Below are 18,374 nucleotides of genomic sequence, written 5' to 3'. Positions count from 1 at the left end.
GCTCAGTGGATTGAGGGCCGGCCTGTGAACAGAAAGGTTGCTGGTTTGATTCCTAGTCAGGGCACATGCCTGGGTTTCCGGCTGGGTCCCCAGTTGGGGCTGTGCCAAAGGCATCTCTCTATATATCATTGTTTCTCTCCCTCACTTTGTCCCTCCCTTCCCCTCTCTCTTAAAAAAAGCAAATAACTTTAAAAAATTGCCCTATTCCTATTTTTCAAGTTGGAACAAAAAAAGTTTTTTGAACACTCATGTTTAGAAGGGAAGAATAATGCAAAGAATCCTCATTAGTACATCTCTCTAGTGTGAGAGGCCAAGAGTTTGTGTGGCAATTTTCATAAAATAGGGCAAATTAAAATTTCCATTTTTAAGTTGTATTCAAGCAGCAAATGTTTATTAAGCATCTTCTTTGCAAGCCAGGGTGTTATCCCTATTAAATGCTATGCTGTAATAGGATATTTCAAGAGTTTTCCTCAGCCCAATCAAGAAAATACTTGTCAGCCCTGGCTGGTGTGTCTCAGTGGACTAAACACAGGCCTGTGAACCAAAGGGTTGCCGGGTTCAATTCCCAGTCAGGGAACATGCTTGGCTTGTGGGCCAGGTCCCTAGTAGGGGGCACGTGAGAAGCAACCACACATTGATGTTTCTCTCCTTTCTCCTTCCCTTCCCTTCTGTCTAAAAATAAATAAAATCTTAAAAAAGAAAAGAAAATACTTGTCAGATAGTCTAGTGTTGCTGTTTTAGGATTTATTGTAAACAAAAAATTATTCAATGTATTTGTCAAATTTAAAGAAAAAATAATTCCGTTTATGTGACAAAAATTTTAATTGTATCAAGATAGAAATTAAAGCATTATTACACATAGACTGTTACACAAATATGGGAACATAGAACTACATCAAACCAATTACATTGTTGTAAAAGTTTCTGAACTAAAATTATTTAATGACTTAATGGTGTATAACAATGCTATCTTAAATGTAGAGAGAGGACACAATTCACAACCCCTCCCCCTACCTTTGGCAATTCAATACACAAGACAAGGTCGTCAAGTTAACATCAGATGTTCTCTCCCTGTTCTTCAATTGACATTGACTGCATACACTTACTTAGTAAATCTTCTCTTTTTTCTTCATTCATGTATGATTCAAAATCATTTGTAGAAACTGAAGACAATAAAAAAGAAGGGTTGGAAACAAAATTATATTTCACCCTGAACACTGAAATTTGTATATAAGAACAACCTTCAAAATGACCTACCTTATTGATAAACCTTTAGCAAAAACAGATTGGCTATAATTTTCAAAACTTAATAACTGCCCCTTCCCCCAAATCTCTTACTTTTAAAAATAAGATACCCAGTATTGTATTCCAGCCAAGTTATTATATAGCAAATTCTCTAAGAACTATTTTCCCTGTGCTTTTTGAACTTACAGTTAGAGGAAAGTTAGTTTCAGCATTCTCCGTGTTCTTTAATTTCCTTCTCATCTCTCTCTTGGGGACCACAGGGATCTTTCCCCTACCTGGGGCTCCCTCTAGCTGTTCTTTTTGGAACCAGACTCACCTTCACCAGGGCCATTCCCCTCACTTCCTGAATAGGCCTAGTATGGCACTCAGAGCAGAGCTGAGTGGTGCTGTCACATAGCAACCAGATACCAGTTCAGAAGGTCTGCCTCCCCACTTCCTATCCGCTTCCCTACTCGCTGTGGTAGTTACTAGAAAGTTACTTCCACTTCATTCTTCCCACTTTATCAATTCTGAGGAACACTTCTGAGCATTTGGTCCTTCTTCCTTTCTGCCTTTTTCATTTTGTGGTGTTCTGTGATGGTGGCAGGAGGGTCCTTCAAGCGGATCCTTCCTGACTCCATTGGTCGGAGTTGCTCTGTCATGTCACCAGCTTGGCTTGCGCCTCCACTGGCTTGTGGAATATTAAAATGGCATCGGTGGTAACAGCCCTTTGTAACTTATTTGATGCTACACAAAATATGGTGCCCATCCAAAAATGACCCTACTTCATAAAAGAAGTGCTATAGCTTGAAAAAGTCATGTTTTTGTGAATCTGGGTTTTGATACATTCTCTGTTAAGTCTCTGGCCTTGATGTTATATCTTTATTTAGAATTAGAAATACCTTGAATCTTACTCCTCTGAGCAGTGTATTCTTGTAAATGAGAGGAGAAATATTTTCATGTTTAGTTTTATTTGGAGCAATAAAAGCAAATCATAGTCTAAATTTTCAATGTCTTATGTAATAAAAATGAATCTAAATTGGGTTTAATATTTTTTAAGCATAAAGATGTGTAAAAATGCATTTTTTAAATTCCACATTTACCTGATTGCATGAACAGTCTTCCTGTTTTTCTAAAAATCTTCAGCGACTTATATCTTGTTTTAGACACATATCCAGTTTTTAGTCTATAAGAAAGAGAAGCATCTTAATGGGAACCTGCAAAGTGAACAGTTACCTAATGCATGTGGAAGACTACACCAATTCTCTTTATTAAGCTGCCAGCATCACCAGAGACCTCGTTCAGCCCCCAAATTCTCCTGAAACGCAAAGCTAACTATTGTGCAGGTTGAATAATTAGGCTTATCTCTTTTTTTCCTCCCTTGTTGTTTATAGTATTCCCCTGTGCAGAAGCAACCATATGCTTCTATTTTGGAAGTGTTTGCATTACTTTGAATTTCAGTGGGAATCACTGCAAAGGGCAGTCTTCTATATCTCCAGCTGATCAAGAAATGTTGATAATTCCACAAAACAAGTTCTAGAAGATGTGGTATATCCCAGTCAGCTCAGTAAAGAGATTATAAGATATCCTTTTGTACTTTTTGTCCAACCTGTTCTGAACTTAGCAAAGTGAACATAATAGGGATCACAAGCTGTATAATACCATTGAGCTACCCTTCAAATAAAATTAGGGTACATTTCCTCCTTTTAAACAATAAGAAACAGACCCTCCTTTGTTTCTCACTGGTCGCCAAAGGGAATGCTGCATTTCAGGCGCAGGTGTGGCTGCAGTGTTGGAAGGCCCTGGGTCCTCTCTATCCAGCTGGTGTCGCCATGTAGTGCAGGGGTGACGCTGCCTCTGCGAGTGACGGGAACTGAGGCGACTCCTGTGATGAGTGAGGACACCTGTCATACAAATCACCTCTGTTACAAGACCCTCTCATTTCTGGTGACAACTAGTAAGAAACTAACTGCAGGGGCACCTGCCTGGCTTTTGAGAGTTGCGCTCGACCACATGCGTGTACTGCTTCTTCATCAACACCCTCATGGAGTTCACATTACAGATCTTATCGATGCAGCACAGATAGCGCTTCTGCCATATGAGGAGGTTTGGATGCTGAAAGAGAGAACAAGACTTACAAAGGGCTTTATCTGAAAGGATGAATGTCCAACAGAGTTGTGCCATCTATACATTTTACTTAAGCAAATTCAACCATGTTAATTTGGCCAAGACGACAGAGAAAGAAACGGCCATTTAAACAGTACAAGTAACTCTGCTTGCCATTTCCATTCAAGTGATTCACATGCCCCATGTGGTTGGAGAACTACTGCCATAGAAGAATAAGGAAAATATGAATTTGCTATTTTGTTAGTCTGTGTGTGTGATGCATCTTTTTTAAAAACTGAATTTATTGTGATAACATTGGTTAATAAAATTATATAGGTTTCAGGCAGACAATTCTATCACACATCATCTGTGTGTTGTACTGTGTGCTCACCACCCCAAGTCAGTGAGTCTTAATTCCACGTGGTTCTCTGTGAGTGTGGGCATCTCATCTTCTATGTAATGTAGGATATAAAAGCAACCCAATTACTCATAGTTTTTCTGAAGGAACAATCTTTTCTAGCACCAGAAGAAAAACTGTATTGGACAGAGTGCAGGGTAGTCTGATGGTCTCTGAATAAGTAATTTCGACTGAAATTTTCACTGTACTTGCTGATTTTAGAGGTTAACACTTGTATAAAATGCAAGATTCCACTACATACGCATGTATGCAAACAATATATACATACACAGGACTTACTGAAAATTCAAAATGTTGGCCAGAAAAATGTACCAGTTGGTACAAATCTTTAGTAAGCCTCCTTTATTTTGTGTTGCTCTGGAGAGGATGCTCCAGCAGCTATGGTCTTTAATGGGTAATAGAGACCCATTAGTAGGCCTACTGCCATTTCCTTTACTTGCTTGCTTCTAATTTTGTAGTCCTTGAACAAAATCTTTATGAGGTCTGGTTTGCATCTCTAGAATGGAACTTTCCTCAAGCATCTTTATGTTTGGGGCACTGAGTTTCCTGCATAAGGATACATCAGATCTGAAGTATCATAAAGCTCTTATTGTTATGATAAGGAATCTATAATGATTCATTCATTCCTGGATTTACCCAACAGATATGTATGGGCTCCTATACAATATGCTGGGTGCAACTTGTCTTCTGCAGTGCCTTGCCTTCTAAGTCAGCAATTTTCAACTGGTGTGCCACTAGAGTATTTAAAACATGCAATACCTTACCACGAAGTCAGGGACACTGACCTCTTTTCCCTTAGGTTGCCAAATAAAAAACTGACAATAGCCAGCAAAGCAATAGCCATCTGGTGTGAATGAATCAAAATTATACTTGTTTATTTTTTGTCAGATTGGCAAAAAGTGTATTTTTTGATGTGCTGCAGAATTTTAGTAATTAGTTTATGTGTGTCATGAGATGAAAAAGGTTCAAAATCATTGCTCTGAGTAGCTTATCTTCAACAAAAAGTTCAGCCCAGCCCTGACAAGTGTGGCTCAGTTGGTTGGGCATTGTCCTGCAAAGCGAAAGCCTGGCAGTTGGATTATGGGTCAGGGCACATGCCTGGGTTCTGGGTTCAGTCCCCGGGGACACAGATGAGCAGGAACTCATCAATGTTTCTCTCTAATGTCAATATTTCTCTCCCTTTCTTTCCCCCCGTCCTTCCCCTCACTCTAAAAATAAATACAATCTTTTTAAAAAGAAAGTTCAGCTCTGAATACAAAGACAATTAGTATTTAAATAATTATTGGTAGACAGCATACCTTCGGAAAGGACACATCTGTAGTTGACTTAGAAACGTGAACTGTTTGCATTTCAGGAGTTTTCCGTAACTCTTGTAGCTTGACGATGTGGGAATTCATTTTGTGTCCATCTTTGAGTCCATCTGTAGGCAAGGACATTATTATGTGACTTTCATGAGAAAGATCAGTTATACAAAATTTTTAAGATCTATGTATTTGCATATGTCCATGATCATTCTGGAGTAGTAGCATGAATCAATATTAAATATGAAGAGTCTATATGCTATGCCATTTGGTTGTAAAGCGCAAAAATCTAAGGTATTTATAAATATATTTACTGTGTATGTATTATTATATATGGACTACATTGTACTGAATTCAGTTGAGATGCAAACTCATACTTTTTTTAGTTTATTGTATGTCAGATCATACTAACCAGGAATATACATGCAGGATTTGTGCTTTAAAGATTCACAACAAAATTTTATCATTCATTTGACTTTAGTATTTAGTTTAAAAATTCTATTCTGTATTATACTCAAGACAGAATGATACAAATTTAATCCCTTTATTGAGACAGTATTAAAATAGAGAGCTCTGCAGAAATTTATCAAAACTATTTTTACATAATTTCAGTTATCTCATTGTTTTAAATGCTGACATGGGCCAATTGAAAGAATAATCTCGAATAATCTTCCCAGAAGAATGGGAACTAGTATTCAGTTTTAAATATATTGAGACCAGTAACTTAATTTAGGGTATAAACTTCAGTCGCAGTTAGGGAAAAGGCCATATCTGGCAAAATTTAATCAGAAAATAACTCTGTAACACTTCCCTTCTCCCCACCCCTACCCCCAACTGATATGCCACCACTCTAAATTAGATTGCATTTTCTTGAGTTTGATATAAATGGAAACGTACAGTATATATTGATATATTCTCTTGTTTGGCTTTTTAACTCAACAAAGTTAGTTTGAAATCCATCCATGTGAGTATAACAATAGTTCATTTTTATTGTTGGGTTATATTCCATTACATGTACGTATAAGCCACAATTTGATGCTACATCCACCTGTAGATGGACATTTGGGCTGTTTCCAGTTTCGGGCTATTACAGATAAAGCTGGCGGAACAGATTTTAGTTAAAAGCCTTTACTTAGTAAAGTGAATTGATTAAGCAAAGTTTTGTTTCAATATTATTGACAACAAAGGCCACTATAATTTTACATATTAAATTTTAAATTTAGTTATTTCTTTAAGATTTTGGTAAATCAGATATGGCTAACTAGTTTGCCAACAATAGAAAATCGTGTGGAAATTGGTATTATGGCTCTTAAATCATAATTTGGAAACTATAATAATGAAGTGAATATCAAGTGAACATTTCAAAAGTTTATTTTTTTAAATTCTTTTTCAATTCATAAAAGTGAGCTAATTATCTAGGAATATATCTTTTTGTCCCTGATAATAAATACTCCTGAGATGCATATCATAGCCTGGTCTAACCCTCTTTTAACTCCAGCAGCTCTACTCTTTACTCTGAGAGAGGGGAAAACAGCAGCATTGAGAAATATTTTACATTCTTTGAAGTTGTTCAATTAAAATTTTTCCCCATCGGTCTATATATAAACCCCAAGCTGTGCTCTGTGCTCTCAATCAACATCAGTTATAAACAGTTCTCAGATTCTTTGGTATTTTGAAATACTGTTTTTAAAATGCTTGATGTAAGACATCTTAAAGGGAGACAAAGAATCTGCTGATTGTTCTCTGAAGTTCACCAAAGGATACTAATAACACCTATTTTTAAAACTCCATTGTGTGAGTAGTTATAGCAAAATTGGCTTCTCTGAACCATGTTATTTATAGGTATATCTGCTTTATATGCTCTACTCACCAGTACCTTTGGATTTCTGGTAATAAGAATGTCCAGCTGATCTGTTAAAAAAAGAAAGGATGTAAATAATAGGTAATAACTGACAGCTTTATAAGCATTAAAAAAGTATTTTAAATGAAAAAAGAACAGTGTTGCTTATGATTTATAGTTTTCATGAGAAAGAATGTTTGGCAAATTTTCTCCTATAATTCTGGTTATGTCCTAAGGGCTCCAGACTTATTCAAAGTGAGTTATGTGAGATTTTTTACCATATTAGACAGGATTTACTTTAAGCCAGGTTTGGTCTTACTTTTATATCCTAACATACTGCAACTCCTACATTGATTTCAATAAAGTAGTTTGGGCTTCTGTGCTATCCAGAATATGTTCTTGCTGTCTTTATTTCGAAGAAGTAATTTGGCTATGGAAAAGACTATCTTGTTATTTATGTATGTAATTAAGATGTACTAGAACTAACTTGGTTTAGAATATTTCTAATTTTGTACAAGTTCTTTTTTACTTTCTCAAATTAAAACACCCTTCCTTCTTCCTCCAATCTATCCAATGAGCAAGAGTTCATTTATCTCCTAATATACTAGGATCCAGCATTTCACTAAGCACTGTGATGAACAGAAAAGAAACACAAGACCACAAATTTAAAAAAAAAAAGGGCCATGTGTGCAGCCGGAGCCATGGCTATGAGCCGAACAGGAGAGGAACAGCTCGGGAATAACTGATGAGAGGGAAGAGGAGGTACGGCCTTCTGCAGTGACTTCAGCAGCTAATTGTCTTCCGCATCTGGGAAATAATAGTAAAAACCTGCTCAAAATAAAGAAGGTTTATGAAGAAACTTCTGTATGAATAAAATGCCAAGATCAAGTGCCTCTAATCTTCATAGTCATGTTTCATTGATGATTATGAATCCTCACTTGACATAAAGGTGGCTAATGCCACATTCAGGGCACTGATTTATCCACTTGTTAGCCCTCGGTTGAGCAGCGGACTCTACAGCAGTCTCCCGGTCTCCCTCTCCCGGGTTTACGTAGAGGTCCGGTAGCCAGACCGCAATTTTTCCAGCAGGTTTCGCAGCGCCCCCTCGGGGCAGAAAGATGCAGGCAGGCGACTGTCGCAGTCACCGCCTTGTCATTACCACAAACACTCCTCCTCAGAAGCTCTTCCCTTAAACACTGAGTTGGCTTCCATATTTCCCATCCGGGCCACAACAAAGGTTCTCCCCGCCTCTCGCTTCAGTGCATTGGGGACTAGTCGCTTGGAGCAGCCTTCTCCCAACCATTCCTCTACCAGGGCCGGTCGCCGTCCTCCCTAACCCTTAGGGTCCCGCAGCCTCACCCGCAGTCACCACCCTCGGTCCTGGCCACGGCAGGCGGCTCTGCGGAACAGCAGCAGTCCGTCCTGGCGGACACCGCACCCTGGCCGGCCATCTCGTCGTCCTGGGTGCCAGGACCGCGAGCTGTGTGCGAGAGCTTTCCCTCCTTCCCCTCCAGGATTAGCACGCGTGCGTCAGGTCGGGTGATATTGAGGGTGAAGAGGCGGGCGCCAGATTCTAGCCCCCTCCGGAGCGCCCCAGACACCGCCCGAAGATTCGGGAGAGCTAGGAGGGCAGATCCACGATCCCGGAGTTAAATTGGGGGAGGGGCGGGGTTGTTTAGTTGACTGCGAGTTTGCACGTTTGCATCTTTTTGTGGAACGGATGCGTCACGGAAAGGAAATATTCATGCCCCCTGAAACAGGAGGTGCCTTCCACCTCAGTATTCCAGACCCTCAGCAAATCTGCAATTCTTGAGTGTCACCACGCAGGTCAAACATCAGTACGCAAACCAAAAACCAAAGCACCCGGAGCAGGAATGCGGAGAATTATCCGTTATCCGTTAACAGTTATTACCAAAGCGAGGAGGCTACGCCGGTCTCCTAACGGCCGACTTCCCCCAGCCGTTAATACTTGTATGCACGCGCTCAACTTCCGTCCCTTCCTGTGGTTTTCTCAGGACGCGTTTCACAAGGGATTTGACCTGCGGGGAGGTCCGTAGTCGGAGGTGGGGCGGAACGGAACACAGAAACGGATTTTGGATTGTGATTGGTCGGCACTTCGTGTTTCCGGAACTCGGGGCGTTGCGCTAGGGCCGGCGGGAGCGTGGCCGTCAGGCTTGTGGTAGTGGCTGTGCGGCGGGCGGCTTCGGGAACGTGGACATGCCTCGGTACGCGCAGCTGGTCATGGGCCCGGCAGGCAGCGGGAAGGTGAGGATTTGGCAGAAGGAGGGAAACGTCGGAGTTCGTGGGAGGCCAGGGTTCGGCTCCTGCGGAGGAACCCTGAGACCCTGGGCAGCTCGCTTCTGCAGCCTGGGCTTCAGGCTTCTGTTGTTTTGAAAGGGAGTAATGATAGTTTCTGATGTTCATTGTATACATCCCCAAGATACCGCGCTGAACGCCTCGTTTATTCCCACAACAACCCTCTGAAAACAAGCCCTATTATTTTACAGAAAAAGGAGACATAGGTTCTTTGCCCAGGATCACAGCTAGTTAAGTGGCGTCTGGAATTCAGTTTTGTCTAATTACCGAATCCGGCCCTGTCTAGCTCCCAGGGGTCTTGTTAATCACTGTTTCTCAGGCCTTGAAACGTAGACTTCTGGCATTTAAGGCGATTTTAGGAGGTGCATGGACCTGGCGTTAATGTACATTGAATCACATTGAAAAAGTTGCTCCCTTCTCAATTGTCTTTCAGTTTGCAACCAGGTGAAATTGTCAGTTTGGTGCTGGTGTTTCTTCGACACTTGCTTAAATCCCCAAGTCTTTTCAGATCTTAGCCTCAGAGCTTTTGACAAGCAGTTATGTTTAGCTAGAACAAAAAAGAGTTGTAAAGTTTCATTCAATTTCATGGTTATCTTCGTGTTCAGATAAATACAACTGGTTTTCTGTTTACAAGAGCGACACAATTTTTTCTTGTAAACAAGTATTAAGGGAATAATATTAGAGGCATTCAAATGTGGTAGAAATGGTGAGGATATGGTCAAATAGCCGGAGTGTGGGAAACATTCAAGTCTGTGGAGGTGTTGTGTGGCTTCAGTCTTTAACACATTGTTTTGAGGTTTGCCCTAATCTGGGTGCAGGAGCTATACATATGTGTGGCTGTGATATGGTGCTTGCCTACCCAACATGTATGTGTAAAGTCACTAATGAGAAAGCAAGATGGAGGTTATTTCTATAGTCTAGATTGCTTTTCAGACTGATCGTTTTAGAAAGTATCTTTCTATAATTTTTTTAAAGGTTACATTTATTTATTTTTAGAGAGAGAGGAAGGGTGGAAGAGAGAAAGGGAGAGAAACATCAATGTGTGGCCGCCTCTCACGCATCCCCTACTGGGGACCCGCCCCACAAGCCAGGCATGCGCCCTGACCGGGAATCGAACCAGGGACCCCTTGGCTCGCAGGCTCATGCTCAATCCACTGAGCTACACCAGCCAGGGCTCTTTCTATAAATTTTTGATGCTGAGAAAAATCTTTTGATTTTTGATGTCAGAAAAATCTCACTGAGCCTGGTCTTTGTGCCAAGCACTGTTCTGGGCCCTGAGGACTGTGTTGTTGAACAAAGCACGCAAACATCTCTCTTGGGGAATTTAGAACCAAATGTTAAGTCAGTCAGCAAGAAGTAATTACCAAGCATTTATTATGTACCAGGTACTATGCTAGTCCCTTGACTTACAAAACTGAATACAACACATCCCTACCTTTACATAGAGGGTGGGAGAGAAGACAAGTAGCCTAGAGGTGACCACAACACAGTGCGATCACAGCTACAAGAGTAATAAAGGATTCTATAAACCAAAAGTCGCGAACCCATAGCCCACCTCCGCACTGTTTATCGACCTTGGTGTTCTCTCACCTTGAAATGTTCTTCCTCTGGCTTGGCAAGCACATTCCAGTTCCTCTGCTCCAGTATCCCCTCCTCAGAGACATCATCTCTCATCACCCTGCCTACAGCTTCGTTTGGACGGTACAAGTCCTAGTGGAGACTCCATGTGTTAGGTGCTGCAGTATGTAACCAGAAATATTCTCTTTAAATTCTGCTTGTTGCATGGGAGAGCAGTAAGGAGCCTTATTGGTCATGGAGGTCAGCTTAGATAGAGATGAGAAAATTGAGGAGCAGAGTGGAGAAGCTGCATTCCCAAAGTTACCCCTGAGTCACAGCCAGTCTGGATCCGCAGCCAGTCAGGTGTCTTGACTCCTGGCTCAGTGCCTTTTCTGTTTTCATTCATTCTCCCGGTCAAGGAAGGCCTACTTTTGTCCTTAGTGGACACTGCCCAAGGGGTGGAGAGAGCCATTCTGGGGTTGCAGGAGGTAACAAACAATGCTGTTGCCCTAACCCCTTGTGCCTTGTGACATTGCAGAGCACCTATTGTGCCACCATGGTCCAGCACTGTGAAGCCCTCAACCGGTCTGTTCAAGTCGTGAACCTTGATCCTGCAGCAGAACACTTCAACTACTCCGTAATGGCGGGTGAGTCCTGAGCAGAGCCTTCCCGCTCCTGCAGGGAAAATAAGGGGGCGAGGAGGCACAGGGTGCTGTCCGCTGAGCACAGAAGCTAAAAAATTATTATATCTGGTCCTCTGGTTTCACAGTGAACAGCATCAATTTAAATGTCATTTATGATATCCACTTTTGTTGATGTGTGTGACAGCATCCTTTCTCAGTCTCTTATGTACGAAGTAAAAGTGAGTAGATGCCTTCCTCCCTGACCCTTCCCTTCTGCCCCTTTCATGCTTAGTGCTGCTGTGGCGAGTCTGGTTTACTGCTGATCATACTCTGAGTGAGCTGCCTAAGTGTTTTGGGTTTTTTTTTTTTAATTCTTTTAATTCATTCAGATGTCTGTAGAATAAGACATATCTATACCTGCCTTCGTGTACCTTTTAGTGGGGGAGATAAGCAACAGTCAGCAGGTAACAGATTGTGATGGGGACTGCCTGTTGGCTGAGGAGAGGGAGTAACTGGGGGAGATCACTTTTGGTGGTGTAGGTAGGGGTGGCGGTGGTGTAGGCAGGGATGGCGGTGGACCCAGACCTGAAAGTGCTAAGTAATGTGCTCACCAGGCTGGGGAAAGGCTTTCCGAGATGAGGGGACACGAAGGTCAATAAATAGCCTAGAGATGCAAATGGGTATTCCAGAAAAAGTGTAATGAGTGAAAGAAAGAAATGAGTAGGGGCTGGTTTAGGTTTGGGGCAGTTTTCTTTGCACTTACTAAGTTTGAGATGTCCGATAGATATCAAGAGGCAATATGAAGGGGCTAACTGTGGCTCGTTTGGGATTCAGGGATGAAGTCAGACCTGAAGATATAAATGTGAGGGCCAGCAGCATATAGATGGAGCAGGCTGGATGAGACCATGTTGGGAGGTGGTATGCTTAACCCAAGACCAAGCCTCGAAGTCGTCTAATCTTCAGAGGTTGGGTAGAGGAGGTGGAGTCAGTAAGATAGCAAAAATGTCAGGAGAGCCCTGGCTGGTGTGGCTCAGTGGATTGAGCGCTGGCCTGTGAACTGAAAGGTCACTGGTTCAATTCCCTGTCAAGGTACATGCCTGGGTTGCAGGCCAGGTCCCCAATTGGGGGCGTTATGAGAGGCAACCAGTCGATGCTTCTCTCTCACATTGATGTTTCTCTCCTTTCTTCCCCTCTCTCTAAAAATAAAATAAATAAAACCTTTAAAAAATTAAAAGTCAGGAGAACGTTGCATCACAAAAGCTAGGAGGAGAGAATGTTTCAAGAAAGCATTGGTGGTTGGGTATGTCAGATACAGCGGGAAGTTGGGGACAGGGAGCTGTTGGCTCTTTGTGTGTTCTTTGTGTGAACACAAAGGGTTCTTTGTGTTCAGAAGTAATAATTGGTTTTCTTGGTTTGCAATAATAATAATTGGTTTACTTGTTATGCAGTAGGTATTGTATGTTTACGTGGCTCAAAATGTAAAAGATACAAAAGAGTCGAGCCTCCCTCGCAGCTCTGTGTCCCAGCAGTCGGCTCCCCTCCCAGGAGGCAGCCAGTTGCCAGTCTCTGGGTTGTCTTTCCATAATCTATGCATATCAAATCAAAACGTAATTATTATGTATATATCGTGAGTCTTTGTCTTGTTTTTAAACACAAGCGATGACATTCTTACAGAGTTCTCATGCTTTTCACGTAACAGTGCACCTGGGAGATTGTATCATGATCAAGTACTTAAAGAGCTTTTCCTTTTTATGGCTGCATGAGATTCTGTTGTCTGGCTGTGGTACCTTAATCAGTTCCCACAGGCACTACTACGGTGAATAGCCACGTACAGAAATAATGTCGTACATGTGAGTTTTTCTATAGTTGTTAATTATCACCAGTGAGGATAGCAGTTTTCAAAAGGACACTCTTCTATCGTGGGCCCTGCCTGTCTTTTTCAGACATCCGGGAACTGATCGAAGTGGATGATGTCATGGAGGACGATTCTCTGCGGTTCGGTCCCAATGGAGGATTGGTATTTTGCATGGAGTACTTTGCCAATAATTTTGACTGGCTGGAGAGCTGTCTTGGCCATGTAGAGGATGACTACATCCTTTTTGACTGTCCAGGTAGGTCAGAAATTTGAAGGTGTCATTTGCCTTGACATCATAATGGTTCTGTCCTCAGTGAGGGAAGGTGGAGTGAGCATTCGTAGCTATAAACTATACACCCTGCAGTAAGGTACAGAGCTCTTACTCATTGGCTCTCATTCATTCAATGAGTTTACTGCGTGCTTACCTTTGTACCCTGGGAATACCACAGAGAGCCAGGCAACCAGGTCTGCGCCCTCAGGGAGCTCACAGTCAAGTATCAGTGCTAGACAGTATAAACAAAAGTCACCAAAAGGATTACTTAATACCCATTTGTGACAGGTGCCCCACAGAAGTAGACAGCCCTTCATGCAGCAGGGAGGTTAGGGGAGGCTAACCCTGGTCTGGTGACCTGTAAGCTGCGCCATAGGGTGAAGGGGAGGGAGACCGTGGTCCAGGCAGCAGTCACAGCATGTTGCAGGCCCAGGGGCAGGAAGGAAGAGGTAGGTTTGAGGCACCATAAAGGCCATTGTGGCAGAAGCACACAGGGCACAAAGGGGAAACTTGTGAAGTGAGGCTGGTAGGGGACAGGTAATCACACATGACTTCGTAAGCCAAATTGTGAGTTTTAGACTTGAGCTTAACCTGGCTTTGATCATTTGTGGCTCTTTTTTCCTTTGCTTTTATTTATTTACTTAGATTTTTAAAATTTATTTTTAGAGAGAGGGGAAAGGAGGGAGAAAGAGAGAGAGACATCAGTGTGTGAGAGAAACATGGATCGGTTGCCTCTCACATGCCCCCAAATTCGGACCTGGCCCCATGCATTCCCAGGCATATACTCTGACTGGGAATCCAACTGATGACCTTTTGCTTTGCAGGACAATGCCCAACCCACTGAGCCACTCCAGTCAGGGCCCCATTGCTTTTAATTGAACATACACCCACCCACAGAGAAGTGCAGACATCGAGTGTACAGCTTGATCAGTATTCCAAAACTACACACACCTTTGAAGCACTCATGGGGTTTTTTTTTAATGTTTTTTAAAAATTATTTTATTGTTCAATTACAGTTGTCTGCATTTTTTCCCTCCCCTTCCCCCCCATCCAAACCCACCTCCCTCCCTTGCTTCTACCCTCCCCCTTGGTTATGTCCATGTGTCCTTCATAGTAGTTCCTGTAAACCTTTCTCCCCACTGGCCCCTCCCCCCTCCCCTCTGGCTATTGTTAGATTGTTCTTAACTTCAGGGACTCTGGTTATATTTTGTTTGCTTTTTTCTTTTGTTGATTATGTTCCAGTTACAGGTGAGATCATATGGTATTTGTCCTCACCGCCTGGCTTATTTCACTTCGCATAATGCTCTCCAGTTTTATCCATGCTGTTGGCAAAGGGTATAAGCTCCTTCTTTCTCTCTGCTGCATAGAATTCCCATTGTGTAAATGTGCCATAGTTTTTTGATCCACTCATTTGCTGATGTGAAGCACTCACTTTTGATGGGCAAAAGCTAAAGTGTGATGAACCTCACGATCTTGTGATTGAGTCAGGAGGCTGTAAGACTCCTTAAAATAGAATATATATTTTTAAAACTGTTTTTTGGGGAAAATTTTTTTCTTGTAAGTTGATGATTTAATGTATTTCCTGATTGTAATAGTCTTGTAATGATCTTTACGTAGGTCAGATTGAGTTGTATACGCACCTGCCCGTGATGAAACAACTGGTCCAGCAGCTAGAACAGTGGGAGTTCCGAGTCTGTGGAGTTTTCCTGGTTGATTCCCAGTTCATGGTGGAGTCGTTCAAGGTTGGGGGATAAATCTGCTGTCGATATTTCAGTCGCGGGTACAAGCAGATGACAGTCTCCTTTAATCATTGTGCAGTTCTAGACATTTCACAAACTGAACTGTAGACTTATGTAGTATCCCTTCCTATTAAATTATTATAATGTATTTTTAACTGAAATGGTAAATTATGTTACATAGATGTTAGAGAACTACTCACCAAGGAAAATGAAGCAGGTGCACATCATACATGCTTTTAATTTTCTGAGGATCATTTGTCTAGTTATGAACTATCTAATTTTTTTAACTTAACTGATTTTTAGAGAAAAAGGAGAAGAGAGAGAGAGAGGGATAAACATCAATTTGTTGTTCCACTTATAAAGGCATTCATTGGATGGACTCTTGTATGTGCCCTGACCAGGGATCAAACCCACAACCTTGGCACATTGGGACGGTGCTCTAACCACCTGAGCTACCCAGCCAGGGCTGTGAACTATCTAAAACTTTATTTCTCAGTAATAGCCCTTAAGGAATTTTCAGTGGGAAAGAAGGTTAAAGTTATCACCTAAATTGAGATTTGTGATCACTGTAGATTAAATTTACATCTTTTTTTCTCCTCACATTTGGAAACCAAGGGTCAGCCATCTGATTGTTGGACTGCCTTTTCTTTAGGATTAGTGTTTCTTTCACTTAGGCCAGTTTTGCTCCGGGAGGAGTAGAAGCCTCTCTTCCATGCAGAGACCAGGGGACTTTGTTGGCACTAATTGATTTCATCTTCTCTTTCCTGTTTCCTCCTTTAGTTTATTTCTGGCATCTTGGCAGCCCTGAGCGCTATGATCTCTCTAGAAATTCCACAAGTTAACATCATGACGAAAATGGACCTGCTGAGTAAGAAAGCCAAGAAGGAAATTGAGAAGTAAGTTCACGTCTTCCATTATCATCAGATCTGAATTGCAGAGGTGAACCTTCTAAGCTTTATTTACATGTGAGGTTCTGTGCATCTCTAAGTCTAGTTTCCTGACTTATTCTTCCTTTTATTCATCAGTCTTTCTCTGACTTTTAAAGGTTTCTGGATCCAGACATGTATTCTTTATTAGATGATTCTACAAGTGACTTAAGAAGCAAAAAATTCAAAAAATTGACTAAAGCTATATGTGGACTGGTAAGCTTGTTAAGTTGTTTTGTGATTGTTATTCTTTAAATGATCTGGTCTCTCCAATTTCTTGTCTTATCTTAGGACCTCTTGATAAGTCTCCTGACCCTACAGGAACTTCACTCCCAGGACCGCACTCTGGCAGTGATGCTAATTCCTAATGCAAGTGGCCCCTGTTTAGGGTGTAGTCACTACCTATTTGTCCCCATCCCAAACTCAGATATCATTAATGGGGCCAATGTCCAGTCAGTGAGCGACCACCATTATGGAAAACCCAGTCCAACCCTATTTCCTTGCAAAGGGGAGATGGTGGTGAGAGGCTGGGGGCTGGCCAGTGAGCAGTTTAATTTAGAAGCAGTTACTGGCAATAGCCAGTAAAGTAACTGACCTGTCCACTATTCGAAGCCACTTTGGGAGTTCAGAACTGTCCGTGCCCTGTTGAGATTTCCAGTGGTTGTTGAATTCAGAGAAATGCCTATGAAACAGTATCTAGTTAAGTAGTAAGTTGAGTGTTCTAGTAAGTCAGATCAGAAAAAAAATACTGGTTTTCTGTTCTGTGTATGTCTATTACTACCCCCCCCCCCCCCCGCCACAAATGGTTTAATCATTATAAATGGTTGTAAAAACGCAAACGTTCAGTTGAAAATTTCTGAAATCCGCCACTTACAGATTGACGACTACAGCATGGTGCGGTTCTTGCCGTACGACCAGTCGGATGAGGAGAGCATGAACATGGTGCTGCAGCATGTCGATTTTGCCATTCAGTATGGAGAAGACTTGGAATTTAAAGAACCAAAGGTAGTTAGGGTTAGAGTATTAATTGGCTTTTGGTAAAATTGTTTGCCAGCATTTCTGGGGTCCTGCATAATCCCAGGAACTCAGATTAAGTTCTGTCCTCATGCTGGCCACAACCTGGGCTTTTCTGGGTGATCTCTGAGATTGACACCTGAGCTCCAAGAGCGCTGTCAGTTTGACTGTGCTTTTAACAGAGGCACTGTTACTGAATTATGCTTCTCTGTCCTCCGCGCTTGGGGTAGATGCAAAGAGGAGGTGAAATCCAGTTGAACTTGGGCTACCCTCACATATGTTGGTGGAAAGACTAACAATAGTTGTCGGGGGGGGGGGGCACCGGCACAGCAAATTAGTTGAGAATCAGCGTGAGTGTAAGCTCACATAAGAAATGCTTCTCAAGAGATATAAGCCCTCTCACTGATCCCATGTCTGGAGATAATCCATCAGTGATGCCTTGCGTTATTGTTAACTGTTACCTATGAGCACCACCTGGAGCTGGTGCTGGGGTGTTAAGCTTCCTATAGAGCATTACCTGAAAAATGCGTAAACACGTACTAGGTCTCACTAAGGGGAAATCAATGTATTTTCTGTTTTGTTTCCTTTGTGTTAGGAACATGAAGATGAGTCGTCTTCTATGTTTGATGAATATTTTCAAGAGCACCAGAAAGAATAAAGAGTTTATTAAAAAGTAACTATGTATGTGAAGAGTTTGTGGCTGAACCAGCAAAACATTTTTCTCAAAGGATGTCATCCTAGAAAGCTGCTTATTTTAGTGAAAAAAATAATACTTGGCTCTTTATCGGCAGCACACCTGAATCACGTTCTTAGCTATTCTGAACCTGCTGCTGTTTAAAGTGAAATCCTTTAGTGTTATATTTTTACAGCATCAATTTAGATTTTAAAAGTTGAAATTGAAATGAATGCACATAGATTTGTATATAATGTAAATTAGTGCCTGTGGTACAGTTAAGACCAGTCTACCTTTATTTTTTTTCTGTTTGGCTTTTGTTATATTTCAGGGTTTTTTCCCCATGGGCAGGAATTATTGTAACAAAAAATACATGTGTGTGTCCATAGGTAAAACTCTGTAAGGATATAAATAAGACCGTTATTTATTTGTCTTTCAATTTTCCTATGTTGAATATGTATTGTTTGTATAATTAAAAAATGAAACATTACTATATTTTAAGGTATGTGTA

The 18,374-nt window shown here is 41.6% G+C and overlaps 2 protein-coding genes across 3 annotated transcripts; one reads left to right on the top strand and one right to left on the bottom strand.

Moving 5' to 3' along the window:
- Nucleotides 1-566: 566 nt before the first annotated feature.
- Nucleotides 567-8,784, bottom strand: FAM216A (family with sequence similarity 216 member A). Its single transcript, XM_024567046.4, is given in 8 exon segments — nucleotides 567-1,066; nucleotides 1,069-1,163; nucleotides 2,328-2,410; nucleotides 2,951-3,128; nucleotides 3,210-3,339; nucleotides 5,047-5,168; nucleotides 6,920-6,960; nucleotides 8,249-8,784. Coding segments are annotated over 8 exon segments (762 nt in total). The 5' UTR covers nucleotides 8,341-8,784; the 3' UTR covers nucleotides 567-1,045.
- A 219-nt stretch (nucleotides 8,785-9,003) lies between these two features.
- Nucleotides 9,004-18,353, top strand: GPN3 (GPN-loop GTPase 3). Of its 2 annotated transcripts, none has more exons than XM_024567045.3 (8): nucleotides 9,004-9,154; nucleotides 11,301-11,409; nucleotides 13,329-13,496; nucleotides 15,129-15,253; nucleotides 16,031-16,146; nucleotides 16,296-16,392; nucleotides 17,053-17,181; nucleotides 17,786-18,353. In XM_024567045.3, exons 1-8 carry the CDS (start codon nucleotides 9,107-9,109, stop codon nucleotides 17,846-17,848), a joined length of 855 nt encoding a protein of 284 aa, XP_024422813.1. In that variant the 5' UTR covers nucleotides 9,004-9,106; the 3' UTR covers nucleotides 17,849-18,353. The 2 variants fall into 2 exon arrangements, with proteins under 2 accessions (XP_024422813.1, XP_045056706.1); XM_045200771.3 differs by having other exon boundaries at nucleotides 9,028-9,114.
- Nucleotides 18,354-18,374: the final 21 nt, after the last annotated feature.

Source organism: Desmodus rotundus, chromosome 7 (assembly GCF_022682495.2).
Source record: "Desmodus rotundus isolate HL8 chromosome 7, HLdesRot8A.1, whole genome shotgun sequence".
Taxonomy (NCBI): Eukaryota; Metazoa; Chordata; class Mammalia; order Chiroptera; family Phyllostomidae; genus Desmodus; species Desmodus rotundus.
Note: the sequence above shows the minus strand (reverse complement) of the source record. Positions and strands in the feature narration are given on the sequence as shown.